The sequence below is a fragment of the Zonotrichia leucophrys genome, chromosome 14 (genome assembly GCF_028769735.1).
Source record: "Zonotrichia leucophrys gambelii isolate GWCS_2022_RI chromosome 14, RI_Zleu_2.0, whole genome shotgun sequence".
Taxonomy (NCBI): Eukaryota; Metazoa; Chordata; class Aves; order Passeriformes; family Passerellidae; genus Zonotrichia; species Zonotrichia leucophrys.
Window position 1 is genome coordinate 9,695,975 of NC_088184.1, and position 15,146 is coordinate 9,711,120.

Genomic DNA, 15,146 nt, shown 5'->3' on the forward strand with positions numbered 1-15,146 from the left:
ATTTGACTTATTTTTAAGGAAGAAATGCTGGAATTTCTATTACACATTGAAGAGTTCTGTATTTCTTATCCCGTGGTCTAGGCCCAGTTGTTTTGCATATCACAGAAAGTATAAAAATCAATATATTAGACACTTGGGGAGATCTTATTAGGATTTTAAATTTCAGGAAAAGAACTACAAGACTGTGTGCATCTTGTCCCACATGCATTTCTCCCTTACTGCTCCGTGCCCTTAAAGTAAGGCAGAGTGAGACTGTCAGTGTTTGTGCACTGAAACACTCAGATGTGTCCTGTTAAAATCATGGAATGCCTTCTGCTGGTAACATTTCAGCCATGAGAGCAATTAAGTTGGGTTAATCAGTGACACACAGAAAGTAATTTAAATAGAAATGCCTTATCCTGACCTGCATTTAACACATCTCTCTCTCCTGTTAGGTAAATGATATAAATCCTCTGTAAAGGCCATTTCCTACTCCCAGCCCTGAGGTAATTTTGAACACTGCAGGCTGTCATCCACACTTACCCAGTCTGCAGGACACTCACCTGCTGAGTGATTCAGCTTTTCAGAAGGAGCTTTGGGAGCTGTTGCAGGATTGTTGAACATATCCACGAGTGGGCTCGTGTACGCCCTGCCTGTGGGGGCTGGGGGCACTTTGGATGCATTTTCTTGAGGATAAAAATCATTTCCAATCTGGAGTCACAAAAACAACAGTATCACAATACTGAGGGAACAGCAAGAACTTTTTTGCAAGATTAAATTCTAGAGAGCAATGCTTAAACATTCCTAAAGGATACACATTTAAACATGACATAAAGCCCACGTGTTCCTATGGAATTGCTGATTGAAGGTTTGTAAGTGTTTGATAAACACTTGCTACTGGGAAGGCTACAATAGCCTTTTATCTGAAAATAGCATGATGATCTCCAGATTTTTCTTGTTTAGAAGTTTACTCTCATCTTTTAGAAATTCAACAATTAATGACGACATAGCTAACCAGCAGAAATGAGAATTTCACCTGTATTCCAATAAGCTAATAATCATGACAGGAAGAAGGAAAAAAAATAGAAAATCACATTTTTCTTAAGTTTACATTGAACTACTGAGTATATAATGCTATTACTTAGAGACAAGAATGTAGGAAATGGAATGGCTGGAACAAAAGTGCTTCAGGAGAAACCCTGGGTGCCCAGCTGAGAACTGAGCCTTGCTTGGACACGTGCTCCTCCCTTCTCTGCTGTGTATTTTCCCCATAGAGCTTCAGCTTAGTGATCGTGGCTCTGTGCCCAAGCCCAGCATATTCCAGCTGAGCTCCACCGTGCTGAGGTCCAGCAGAACCCCCTGAAGCCTCTCCACCCCCATGAGGAGCAGCTTACCAGGGTGTTTCTCTTCACCATGGGCGAGGGCTGCGGCGTCCCCGAGACCGGCGTGGAGCCAGGGGTCCTCATTTCATCTATCATCATTCTCACTTTTTCAGGCACCTTGGTGGCATCACTACAGATTTCCTCCCACCCAGGCAGCTTGGATTTTAGGAAGTCTGCACACTGCATCCGAATTAAAAGGTACTTGTCAAAGATAGGCTTTTTCATAAAATTGCACAAATCTACTGGATAACTTTCATTATACCAAAATGGAAGTACTTTCTAAGATTCTTCTGATGAATACCTTTTTGAAACAAATAAGATGTTGTAAAAACATCTCTTTTGCAGGGTCAGATATTGGAAGTACCTGATGAATCCATGTGTTTTTTTCTTAATACATGATTAAAAAAAATTCACAGTAACCCTTGATTTTTGCTACAATACATTTCATAGAACAGTGTATTGTAAACATCTTCTGTGAACTAGGCACACTTGTCTGGCACTTCAGTTTTTCTTAGCTATTTCTGACAGTCTGGTGTACATGCTGCAGGAAACATTCAATACTCCTGTGTGCCTGGATTTCTGTTTATGCTCACAGCACTGACCTGAACGTGGTAGAAGTGCATGTGCTGGGTAAAGCTGCAGTGCTTGTCAACCAGAAAACAGAACCTTCTTTTCTCTTCAAGGAGAGCTTCTCTGCAGCCTTCTGCAATAAATCTCTGAATATCACTTTGTCGAGAGCTCACGGTTTCCAAATACTGAGGGAAAAAGGGGAAAAAAAATCACAGAGAGCCTCTGAGTTTTATTTGATGCTATATCCAATTAGTTAAGTAAACTCTAAAAGCCTTAGAAAAGCTTTTGGAAAGGCAGAGTGGGATAGGGTGGCTCTACTTCTGAGTCCCTCTCTTTCCCTGCACAGATCTGACTTCCCTGATCTCATCAGGTGAATGTACATTGTCCCTACAGGCAATTAGCAGCCTATTTAGGGTTGTGAGGGGGGGGTGGGTGGTGTGTGTTCAAATTAGACTAATGACCTTTGTCTGCACCACCACAGCTCCATTTATTCACACAAAGCTGGGATGAATCTCTGCTTCATTTAAGGGGGGAGGGTGTGAGTTACTAAAAAGACTGAACTATATTTATCTGAGATTATGAGCATTCATTAAATGCTAATCCTTGAACTCAGACCCAGAACCTTCAAAAAACCCTCAACTCTTATGAAAGCAGGTTAAAAGACAGGCAGTAAGAAATAGGAGGTACTGTTACCTACACTTACTGTACTGTGTTATACACATAGATGTCTTTGAAAATTAAAATAGATATGGAGAAAAAAAATATATAAGCTAGCAGGAAGTACAAGTGTCATGTAAATAAAAATATCTATGGCAAGTATTTCAGAGAGACACATAACAATGAGAATCTGATTTACTAATTTTACAACAGTTTCCCTTCCGTGTCTTGCCATTTCAGATTTCACCTCAAGATGGCAATGCTGCATTAAGGGCAGTAGGAAAGGCACTAACACAAGTTGGCACTACCTGCTTAGGGAGATGACTCTATAGCAAATTACTACCGAATTTGCATAGTTGAGCTGGCTCCCTGGGTATAGGTGCAGTTACAGATCAACTATTGGTCAAGGGATGAAATCTAGGAACCAGAGGTCTCTGAATATGTACACTGGAGCAGTGAGAGCTCAATTGCAGCTGCAGTACAAACTCCAGGAGTGCCTTTAGCACACACCAGCTCTGAGGAACCATTAACTTTTTCTGTTGACCAGTTCTCATACAGAGAAAAACAAATAAGAGACAATGCACTGACCTCCATTTCTTTGTGCTCATACTTCGTTACATTTCGTGCTCCTTGGCTTTTCCTTCTGATTTTTTTCAGCTCAGCTTGAGACTTCTCTAAAGAATCCAGTTTGCTTCTGTGTTCAGTTTGGTACCTTTTTAAAGTTGCCTGCAATCAAAGCATTTACATCACCTCATAAAGCACTCAGCCCTGTATCTGGGTAAGGGACTGAAAAGCATGACTGTGATCTCAGATATTGCTCACACACCCCAAATGACTTCAGCAACTGCTGTAGTTCTATAAGGAGCTATGAAGTCATACAGGGCTTCCCTTTTTAACTTTAATTAAGCATGAAAATTTTGGCCATCTTTATATGTATAAAGTGCATTTCTATTAAAGTTGTATCAATTAATTAAATCTTGGGAAACAACATCTAAAAAATTCTTTGACTAGCAATAGACAAATAAAATAGGAGTTTTAGAATTGAATGTACTTACAGTCATATATTTTACATCCAAGTCTGTTTTCTTCTCCAGTTCAGATATAATTTCTTTATGAAATTTTTTGAACTTTAAAAACAAATGAATTAAGGGTTATTAAAAATTAGCAAAAGTAGTTTATAATTTCACGATCAAAATTAATTAGAAGAAATCATTTAACTTACACTCTCCTCTAGACTGTCATTAAGTTTCTTGTGTGTTCTTGAGATTTCTACCAGAACTTGGCCTGTTGATAAACATACAACTATATTGGTTTCTTTCTTAGACTTCTGAAGTTAGTTAACAAAGAGCAGTAATAAAATACATTTAACTAAATACTCATTAATGGTTATATTAAGAGGGGTAGGAAATTTCTTGCTCATCACAGCAGCTGAAATGAATAATTAACTCTGGCCACAGACAAACCAAGCAGTACATAAGTGATAGAAGAATAACTAATCATGCATTGTTATGCAAAAGGGCCCTGGAGTGCCAGGCAATGCTTCCTTCTCTCCAGAGCAGCTCCTGTTGGTTTGGTTAACAGCCTCTTTTTGTGCCAAGTCAGAGAATAGCACACAAGTTGTTCCTACCCAAATAGCTGCTATCCATTTCATAGTCTGAAAACTAAACTTCAATATTTATTAAGTTACTGCACCTTCAGAGTCAACAAAGCAACCTTTCAGTTCCCTCACTGCACACCTGCTAAAACAGACCTGCTCCACACAGGAATTCCCACCTGTGCTGCCTTAACCAGCAGCCAAGGCAAAGCAGATTCCTCAGCATCCTCACAGCAGACCCTGAGTATCCCACTCTGCTCTGCATAGACTTAACACAAATTCACACAGCCCAGTCAGGACTGTGAGCAGCTGAAAGCTGAACTGTTCCATTTTGCTTCAGGAGGATACAGAGGAAACATCTCTCCATCTTTGGGTGTGGCTGTACATGCAAAGCAGTGAGAGCCACGGACTGGTGCTGCCCTGCCTGTGCCAGCCACACCACCCTGCCTGTGCCAGCCACACCACCCTGCCTGTGCCAGCCACACCACCCTGCCTGCAGCAGCCACATCACCCTGCCTGCTGCTCACAGCCACACCACCCTGCCTGTGCCAGCCACACCACCCTGCCTGCTGCTCACAGCCACACCACCCTGCCTGTGCCAGCCACATCATCCTGCCTGCTGCTCACAGCCACACCACCCTGCCTGTGCCAGCCCCTGCAGCAGCCACACCACCCTGCCTGCAGCAGCCACATCATCCTGCCTGCTGCTCACAGCCACGTCAGCCCCACGCCCTTCCCTGCCCTGGCAGGGGCACACAGACAGTGCCAGCCCTGTCTGGGAGGTGGCAGCACTGTGAGGAGAGCAGCTGAAGGGCCCAGATCAGAGCAGCTGCTCCCAGCTCCTGACCAGGGGCCGCTGCCAGAGCTGGAACTGCTGGGACCCTGATCAGATCCACAAACTGGGCTGCATGTGGAGGCCTTGACTAGGGATGTGTTTTCCTGGCACTCCATTTGCATGGCAGGACTGGCAGGTTCAGTTTGACAGCTGGTTCCCTGGCACACCTCCTGCAGTGATCCTTGTATCCCTCAATAACCCTCGCAGCTGTCCCAGCTGGATTTGCCACAGGCACCTGCAGTTGTGCTGTCCTTGTGCACAGGCAGGGCTGCAGTGACCACCGTTCTGTAATTCCTGCACATCACTGCCAGTCACTGCATCGGGCTGTGTGTCCCTCCTATTTGCCATCTTGTGCAATTCTAGTTTCCTTTTTTTGAGTTAAAATAGAAAGGATGCATTAGGTGCTCAACATGCTCAAAATATGAATTTTGTTTTCTACCATCTATATTCTTTGAGAATCCTTGAGCAAAAACTTATCATCCCAGATCATTCAGCTGTTCAGAAAAGCTCCCAAAAGATGCCAATAATTTTAAAAAATGGCTCAATAAATGAATGACAGAACTCTTTATGAGAACTTTCTTATTTTCTTTCTCATCTGCACAGACACCCAAGCCTGTCTCCCAGAGAGCAGGTTGGTGACTTGGTAACCTTCTCAGGCAGAAGCATCCCCATGTCCATGGATGTGTTACCACCTTTCTCCCTTCTAATTTATCATTCTCCAGTTACATCATCTCAAAATCTTCGCTTCTTTGAAATAAGGACCACATCTCTTGTGAAACAGCGTGACACAGCAGATTTGCAACTAAATCTTATAAAATATGGGTCTGCATTGTTGTTTATGGGGAAACACACGTGTCTGTCCTGGCTTTTCAGGAATCCCTCTTCCTGCTCCAGTGCCCACCCCTACCTCTGCACAACACACTGCAGGACACTTAGAGGAAAGAATTGGAATGCAGTGAGAACAGACAGCCCCCTGACTAGCAGGAAAAGGAATTCACAGTCACAGAGACAGAAGAGTGCTTTTTATTTTATTTTTAAAAATATTTATAGTTTTTCTGAGTTCTGTACAGCCCACAGAGTGCTGTGGGTTTTTTGTTTATATTTAAAGTTGCTGGTGACTATAGCAATATAAATACTCTGAGAAGTGAGAGGTGCTACAGTAATTAGTTGCTCACATGCAATAGGAAAGTAAATACAATTAGTTACACAAACACTTGAAGTAACGGAGGTGAGCAGTGTTATTTTAAGGCTCCAGAAGTGAATGCACTTTGTTTCTGTTTCACCAACTCAACTCAAAAGATACATTTTAGACTGTAATGGACTTTTAAAGTTAGAAGAGTTTTGTGAATACTTATCTACAACTTAAAAAGGGAGATGTTGATAAAAGAAAGCAGGAAAAATTATCAAGAAATACAAACAAAATGATAAAATTTGTTTGGTTTTACATCACAGACTAGAGAGCTGTTTGGGAAGCTGTTTTGTTGCATCTATATTTTCTATTGAGAAACTAATACAGACAAGAATTTCATTAATGATGTTGGGTTTGTTACAAAAAACCCAAAACAACCACGAGTCCAAAAGGTGCAACAGTCATTTCTCCATATACAGCATCCCCTGAGCAAGAAAAATCCCTGAAAGGCTGTCTTGCCCAGGAGATGAAAGCCAAGGAAAGCAATTTCCCTCAGAAATACTCATTGTAAGGCCAGGACTTCTGCAGAAGTTACACTTCAACCTCACTGTTTGCATTGGCTGATTGTTCAGGTTATTTACCTTTTCACCTTGTGTTGACTGTTCTTGTGAAGTCTAAAAGAATTTGTTCAAGTTAGAAACAAAAATGGAACTCAATCAATAGAGTTCTGTCATAGAAACAAGGATCAACAGCTACCTACAAAATCACTTAAACTTTTAAATACCAAATAGCTACATTAGAATCAATAAAAGTATTAATTATATCAGCTTACTTGAAATATAATTCGATTTTGTTTTATTAAGAGGAGGTTGCTCTTGAAAAAATTCAAGTCTCTTAATAGTGAGACTTTTTTAGATGTCTGGGAACAGGCAAAATGCTTAATAATATCACTCATTTACCTCCTGTTGTCCTGTTTAGTATTCAGGGCAGGTTGATTACCTTTGTGACAGAGATGAAGCCACATAATTATTTCTATTAAACAAGAGAATGAAAGGCTGAGTCAAAGCTGCACATGGGGACAGCACAGTCCAAGTGTGCTATTAGCTGCTATTGCTGGCAAGATGCTCTTTTCTCCAGGTCACCCTCTGCCCAGAAAAAAGGCATTTATGACATGGGAAAGTTAGAAACAAAGTCCTTCAAAAACTGTAGCCCCCAGGAGGTAGTAAAATAGGAAGTTTCAAAGGAATACAGTGTAACAAATAAATAAATATGATGGAACAAAACATCTGCCAAGCTTCAAACATGTTAAATTTATCATTCTGTGATAGGAATGATTTAACTGTGCAAGAGATGCTTTAATGAAACCAAAAGATTTAATGGAATTTAACATATGAGGGAAGAAAATCATAAAGAAGGATAGGACAATGCAAAACTTGCCCTGCTCTAAGTGCACTTTTCTTCTGATACAATTTGTCCAGAATGCTTTAACACACTCTGTAGAATTAACAGTAATATGCACATAAATCACTAGGACTAGGTCAAGTCTGCCTTTCCTCACTGCATGGGCAAACATGGAACAGGAATTCAGGAGTGAATCTCCCTGTAATTCATTTTACAGAATGGCATTGACACATGACCATCCAGTGCCATTTTGTGAAGGTGACTGCAGAAGGTGAAGGAGAGGAGATAAAAAATAAAGAATAATCAAGAAAAGGGGAAGAGATTTTAATGTATAGTAAGGTATTTTAAGTCCACTCTACATGCTAGCTATAATACCTGAGGCAGCGAGAGCCATACATAAATAAAATAAAAATAGAAGTAAGGAGAATTTCACATTCTAAATGGCATTCTGAGAATAATTTTAAAATATGCAGAGTTCTCATGAAGGCTGTGAACAACACAAATGTTTCTTTGATATAACAAGCAAATAAGTGAGTTAATTTAAAAGAGATTAAGGGTTAAGGGAAATAAGTAATTACTTCCCAGTCTCATTGATACAGAAGAGATAAACAGTCCTGCAGGATGCATAAGCAGTCTCAGTACCTTGCCTCCACGGCCAGACAGGGTAGTAAGCAGTAAGCAATAAATAGGATTTATTGCTGGACACTGTTGCTAATTCTGTGGGCTGGGCACTGGTGGTGTTTGAACTGATGAACTCCCAGGGCTCCACTTGCTCCTTCCCACAGGACTTCACTGCTGTGCTCCTGAAAGATGTATTCTAGCCCTTGCTGGCTTCTTCAGTGTCTTTGACCACAATCAAATTTTCCTCTGATTCAAGTGAAAAATACCCCAAACAACCCAACCCAAAACAGCCTAAAACTTCAGCCTCTGTTTTTATCCAGTCCAATTAATTCTGTCCAGTAATATCACAGCAAACACACTTGGCCAGGAGTCCACAGCTGCCTTACCCAGCACACAGAACTTTCTAGGCACAAGATGCATCTGTAGGACCAAAGGGGAATTTTAGCATTTTACTTTTACAGCAAATGCTGTACACTGAGTTCTGTCCTTCCCAAATATGAGCTTTATTTGCAATGTACATGTTTGCCTGCACATCTAGAACCTCCCCATACAAGTGCCTGTCTGTTTCTCACTGACACACACTTGGCAATGCTCTCTTGAGCACTTCCCTGTCATTAGGTTACACATTGCTCTCAGCATGGCACACAGCACCAAAGAATCCTCTTATTCAAAGATCCTTTTCCCATTTCATAATTAAACAAACAATGAAGGAATAGAGCACAGTTCACTTCTATTCTAGTAGCCTAGCACCTCTTATGATATCATTTCCTTTTGTGGCCCAGGATCAGAACTATATATAGTCACCCTTTTCTTGTCCTAAAACTTCATTGATGATCATGTGAAATACTTTAGGACCACATAACAAAGGACTTTCCTAGTACAGAGGACAGAATTTTAATTACTTGAATTAAAATTATTATTTTTCTTTAAAACATTGGGATATTTAAATATTAAAAGAGACAGAATACTGCTCAGATCTTTATACTTTAGAAAGTCAATGCCTGTTTATAAGCTGTATTTAGTTAAACCTGAGGATCAACTTGCTTTTTAAATATACTTTACCAAGATTAAAATTAATGCCAAATTCTTTCAGCTGGACACAGGTGACTTCAGAAAGAACTACGCAGTTCATACCATGCTATAAAGTGGGCAGTGAACTGCTAATCCTTGACTTATTCCCACATAAGGCTAGACAAGAGTGAGAATTTATGAGATTAACAAGACCATTTTCATTTCCAGTTACTCAGTTTGTTCTTGGGGTGATGCTCCTATTTTCCTGTTTGAAATGGAACAAAAACATCAACTCACATTGTATTCTGAAGAGGAATGTGACTTTACTGCAGATTCAGCAAAGTTCAGTCTGCAGTCTAGTTCCCCCATTTCTCACAAGATGTTTTGATCTCTCAGTCAAAAAAAATTCAGAGATTAGAATTTTTTTAAACATACTATATCATTGAACAGATGATAATCAACATGAAATATTCAGCTTGTCTCAGATGATTGGTAAGCATAGAAACTAAATTTTAATGTTATAAAAAAGGAAAAGTATATGCCATGTAAATGATGCATGAAAAATTACAAACTTGTTTTTCCACCTGTTACTCCATTACTAATATATATGAAGTCTGCTGCAGGCATTTTTGTTATTATTTTTTTTTTACCCAAACATATAAACCCATTAAAGTGTGGATGTCAGGGACTCGTGTTTCTTAGGGCCTTGGAGGCCCTGTGCACCTCAGCTTTTCATACCTGAGCTGCAGTGGTGCACAGGGACTGGTAATCTTCACACAAGGCAGGTGAAAAGAAAATAAGTTACAATAGAGCCACAAGCCTGAACTTGCCTGGATGAAACCCTGCTGGTTTGAGGCAGATTAGTTAAGGAAGATCATACAAGAGAGATAATCCCTGTTTTACAGCAGGGATGGAACAAACAAATCATGCTAACCAGCAAAAACTGAAGTTTTTATGGGTTTCCAGTACCAGAGAGGGTAAATATTTAAGTCATCATTATAAATGCTGCATGAAATGCAATGAACCACAAGGAATCACTGCAACTTTCATTACAGCATCTTGGAACTGCCACTGAGTTTCACAGTCTTAGCAGTGACCAAAAAAAAAAAAAAACAAAAAAAAAAACACCCCATATCTAAATTGAGTCAAAAGTTTTGATAAAATTCTCTTACTCAGAAGTCCAAGACAATTGGTTTGGTTCCCTGCCCTGCCCCGTGGGACTGTTGGTGACATCTACAATGGATACTGGATTATTTTTTTTGTTGAGAAATAATTCAGCAGGAAGAGCTGACTGTACAAACTAAATATATCCTTTCACTACAGGATTTACAAGCTAGCTACCAATATGACGTTATTTTCCTCATTTTCTTTCCATTTTTCCTCTCACTGAGAGCACAAGAAGTACATTTTTCTCAACACAGGCTTATTTCACCTGGGGCTGGTGGTGAGGAAAGGCAGGGAGTGCTCAGCATCCTGAGCTTAGAGATGTGGGAGAGAACAACCTCCTGCCCCAAAGGAGCCCCCGCTGATGGAGCTGGGTCTGGGGGTTCAGGCTGGGGGAGAACACACCGGAGTCCCTCTGGGCCAGCCCCAGCCCAGCAAACACAGCATGGACTCACAGGGGAGCTCAGAGCATCCTGCCCAGGGCTGCACTGCAGCTCGAGAGATGTGAGTGAGGCTCACCTGGAATTTACCCGTTCCAGCACAGTGAGAAAACATTCTTTAAGGAATCCCTCCACTACTTCCTCAGGCCTTTGAGGCACAGCAGGAAGATGTCAAGCCTCACTCGTTCAGGTGTTTTGAATATGGATTTTCCCTGAGGGTGTGTGCTCATGAGCACCATCAGGGGTTTCTGAGCTGAAGCCCAGTCAGGGCACACAGGCAGGTGCTCTCCCAGCTGCAGCTGCCCACACACCAGCCCTGGTGCCAGCACCACCACACAGCCCCACACAGCCACTGACAGGGCAGGGCTGCAGGGGTGTCCCCAGCTTATCACTCACTAAAACCAGGAGAATCAGCTTTGGTTTGTAGGGTGCAGTAAGACTGGGGCAGGTGGGGAATAAAATATTAACATTGACTGAAAAATGTAACCTATTATCTAACTTAAAATGAAAAAATAGCTGGGGAAAGATCATTGAAATCCTAGGAATATCTGTCTTCTTTCTTTGCTCTGGTTCTACTGCAGTCTTCACCAAAGGCCTTGTGTATTTTCACATTCTGCTTCCTCCCATCAGCCATTTCTAGAACCTGAAAATGTGTAACTCATCTGGAAGTCTTCATAAAAAAATTTACAATATAATTGTATACAGAACAAATTTTCTTTGGTAGTTCTGTAAGAACAAACTGCAGTATCTGTTTCTAGACACATTCTTTATGTTCAGTAACAAACCCACCTCTCATTCACTGTGCTTCCTGAATGCATCATTTCTGGTTTACATTCCAGCAGGGAATTATTACAGAACTTACACCCAAGACTGGCTCATCTTTCTTTCAGCAGACTGGAGGTTTGTATTGCACAAGCCTGGAATGTTACTGTTTAACTGGAAGATACAAAACCCTATTCCTGTCAAACCCCACAAATACTTTGTATTTCCCTTTCAAGACAGCTCTCAGTGTAGTTTCCTTTTATAGCACAGGAATAAAGTGGCTTCTTCATATGAAATTCCATTATAAATATAGCAGAATACTCTTTTATTAATGCTCCATAGGAAAAGCTGGCCTGATTCTAATTGCTTAAACTGCAGCCTCTCAGCTGGTTTCCCAGAAGTTTCCACCAGATGAGGTGCTAAAGGTTCTGCAGCTGCTGGCACACTTCACTCTCCTTTCAGGCCAGCACGATCCATCCCAGAGGCAGCACACTGGGATGCAGGGATGCCATGGATGGATGCAGTGAGGTGGGCAGGATGGCAGGGATGGCAGATCTCTCCTCCAGCTGAAATGAGCCGGAGAAGGGAAGAGTGCCCGGTGTCATCTTTCCAAGTGAAATAGGATTCCAGCTGACAGGGTCAATGTATATGTGTTAAAGTAAGCCAGCAACTCTCCTCCCTCCCCTTTTTATTTTAATGGAAGCTGAGCTAGCATCATTCATCCTAAACCATGGGATTTTCTATTTTTCTGCTTGATTTTCTCACTAGTGAGAGTGACACAAGTTGACAGTTGCGGACAAAGTTATGGAGACTTTTAAAATTACACCACTTGACAGGAAAAAGTGTTTTATGAATGTGTTCAATTCCTATCTTTTAACCTGAAGGACAGTCTGTTCTTTTGTGCTTGAGAGGAACATCAAGTTCAGGGCTCATCCTCTGTCAGGAAAGAATTCCACTTCCTCTGTGCACCATGAGCAGTTTTGGGGTTTTCTCCCCTCCTCTCTCTCTCTCTTGTGACTGCTACAACAAAGACCAATCTTTGGCTTCAATCCTTGCTTCTCTAGATCATTTGTAGTAGTGTTTAACCAAAAGAATTCTTCTGAAGGGAACCCAAATTTTTCCAAATTCTTACATTTTAGACTGCAGATGAGCATAAGCTCTTGCATACCTGTTTCCAATTAAGTTTTAACACAATGCAACTATAAAAAACAAGACTGTAAACCAGAGTAATCTTTAAATAAATTATCAGTCTTGGTTGGATTAGGAGAGACTTTTGTCTCCTCTGATTGTTCTATTAACATACCGATCTTCTGCTGTTTAGTTCCATTGACCAAAACCATGCAATGCAATATTTTTCTTTCTTCTTCTATTTGGACAAGCAATTAATAGTTTACACTCCTTAATTCTTGAGCAACAAGCTCTGGGTACAGATCCATAATGTAATTGTTGGTGACTGCTGTAGATACCGTTGCTACACAACAAACTGAGTGGGACTTTACACCCACACTATAAAATGAGATGTAGCTACAATGACTGTCAGGTGCTGGAGGAGATAGGTGGGAAGATAGGAGAAGCAGAATTCCATAGGCAAGCAGGAAATAACTTCCTAATTCCTTGTGCAAGTGAAGCCTACCGAGACAGCCTGTGTTACTAGAGGAGATTTTATTTACATTATAAGCACTAAAAATTGACATGACAAAGCCTGACAAGCCTTTGTGTTTTGGGCAAGACAAAAACAATCGGCAACACTTGAAAGTTACTATTTTAACAACATGGTGAAGTGTCTGTGTGAAATAGATTTATTTATTTTATTGCATTATTGAAACACAGCATTTAGTGCTGGTGTGGTATGCTGAAATTTGAATAGTATGAAATCTTAACATTTTTAAACATGCAATTTCTTGTTTTCTATCATTTGTTCCTAGAGGGATTTCCAAAAGGTGCCTAGCAAAAGAGGTATGCAAATTCCACATTGCAGAATAGCTTGAAGCACATAAATTCAGATTCTGTTCTTTTAATCCTCATTGCCAAGTCTGAGGGACTGCAAGCTCAGAAATTTAGGGAAATACAAAATTAGAAAAAATGTTGACTTAATCAACTCATCCCTTATTCATAAGGATTGTGTTATGACTGCAGCACATTCTTCTACTTCCTCAATTTGCTTAAATTATTCTGTATTAAAATAACGCAGAGAGCTTCAACCAGACTTGAAAGACAGAGATACTTAGTACAAAAGCTCTGAATCAGCTGGAATATCCAGATTTCCTTTTCATTCTCATTTCCCTCTTCTGCTCCAATCTCATTCAACAGAAGAAAGGATTTCTGGCATTTTTACTTGATTTTTTTCCCCATGACTTCTCCAGCCTCCCTGCTTTCAACCCTCTGCTTCCAAAAAATCTCCTTTATTTCAATGGTTTCTGTTTGTCCCCTGCTGTGGGGCTGGTGTCCCTTTTACTGTCTCATGTCAGAAGCCCATGATCTGTGTTTCCTTGTGGGGAGGAAGGATTGGCTGTGGTTTGATACCAATCTTTACATCACATTGGCAGTGAATGCACTCTAGGTCACCCAGCAGGTTTGGGTTTGAACTGTGAAACCACCTCTAATTTGGCAGAGATAACAGAAGTATTATGCATGACAGAGCTGCTAGTGGTCAACCACTTGTGTTTTGGCAGGTCTAAAGGAATTCCTGGATGAGATTTGCACCGGGGGCTGCAGCAGCTCCCCTGGAGTTAGAATGGGCAAAGTTTGATCTGTCCTTACACACCCCACACTGCTCAGCATGCACTGCAATGATGTTTTAATAATTAAAACACCAAAGTGTACAGTAAATACTTTTCTTCTCAAGCAGATACTTTTAGAGACACCTGGGTGTATCATATTTCTTTGGTAAATAGTCCAATATTGTCGCCCAGCTTCAGAACTTGTAAGACTTTTTCTTGAAAATGCAAATGATCTGTCACAGACTCCTAACCACATTATCCTGCCTTTTCCAGCATTCATTGACTTTCCTTATCTCTAAATTAAGTATTCCATTAGAAAGTGTGTTGGAAAAAATCCAGGGTTGCTGTTTGCCTTAAGAAGAATAGATTTTTCTGTAGTAACAGTTAAAGCAGCAGGTGAACAGATAGCAGGGAAGAAGGCCATGTTTTCCCAATATGGTATTACAAATTTTGAAAAAGATGTGTAATTGCAGGATGGAATCCATAGTTAAACAAAAATACATTCTCAATCATAATTCTGTGTTGTCCAAAATAGAGAAAACCAGCTATTTTCAGAAGTCAGCAGAAGATTACCCAATAATAATAATATTTCCAAATAAGCAATGTCCCACAGTGACAAGTAATAGATCAGTCACTTCCATGCATCTGACCAACTGCTTGATTGCAAAAAACTGTAATTGTGCCTTTTCTGCTGTTTCATAAGAGTCTGCACAGCCATTTCTTTTAACTGTTCTATAGTGTGACAGCAGCAGCTCTGCTTTCTGTAAACAGCCTGCAGAGCAAACAGAGGAGCCGCTGTCGGGGCTGTTTGCTCTGCCCTGTTTGCTGTTCCGCCACTCCCAGCCCTCAGCACTCACCCGCCAGTGCTGTCAGAGCAAACC

At 40.8% G+C, this 15,146-nt stretch overlaps 1 protein-coding gene across 1 annotated transcript in view; it reads right to left on the bottom strand.

Annotated features, from left to right (window-relative positions):
• BAIAP2L1 (BAR/IMD domain containing adaptor protein 2 like 1) overlaps window positions 1–15,146 on the bottom strand; it is a 32,992-nt gene that overhangs the window by 5,695 nt on the left and 12,151 nt on the right. Inside the window, exons 4-9 of the mRNA XM_064726337.1 lie at window positions 3,811–3,872; window positions 3,644–3,715; window positions 3,177–3,314; window positions 1,964–2,116; window positions 1,374–1,541; window positions 543–690 (exon numbers count right to left, since the gene is read on the bottom strand). Coding sequence (XP_064582407.1) covers window positions 543–690; window positions 1,374–1,541; window positions 1,964–2,116; window positions 3,177–3,314; window positions 3,644–3,715; window positions 3,811–3,872 — 741 coding nt within the window. The remainder of the gene's footprint in view (window positions 1–542; window positions 691–1,373; window positions 1,542–1,963; window positions 2,117–3,176; window positions 3,315–3,643; window positions 3,716–3,810; window positions 3,873–15,146) is intronic.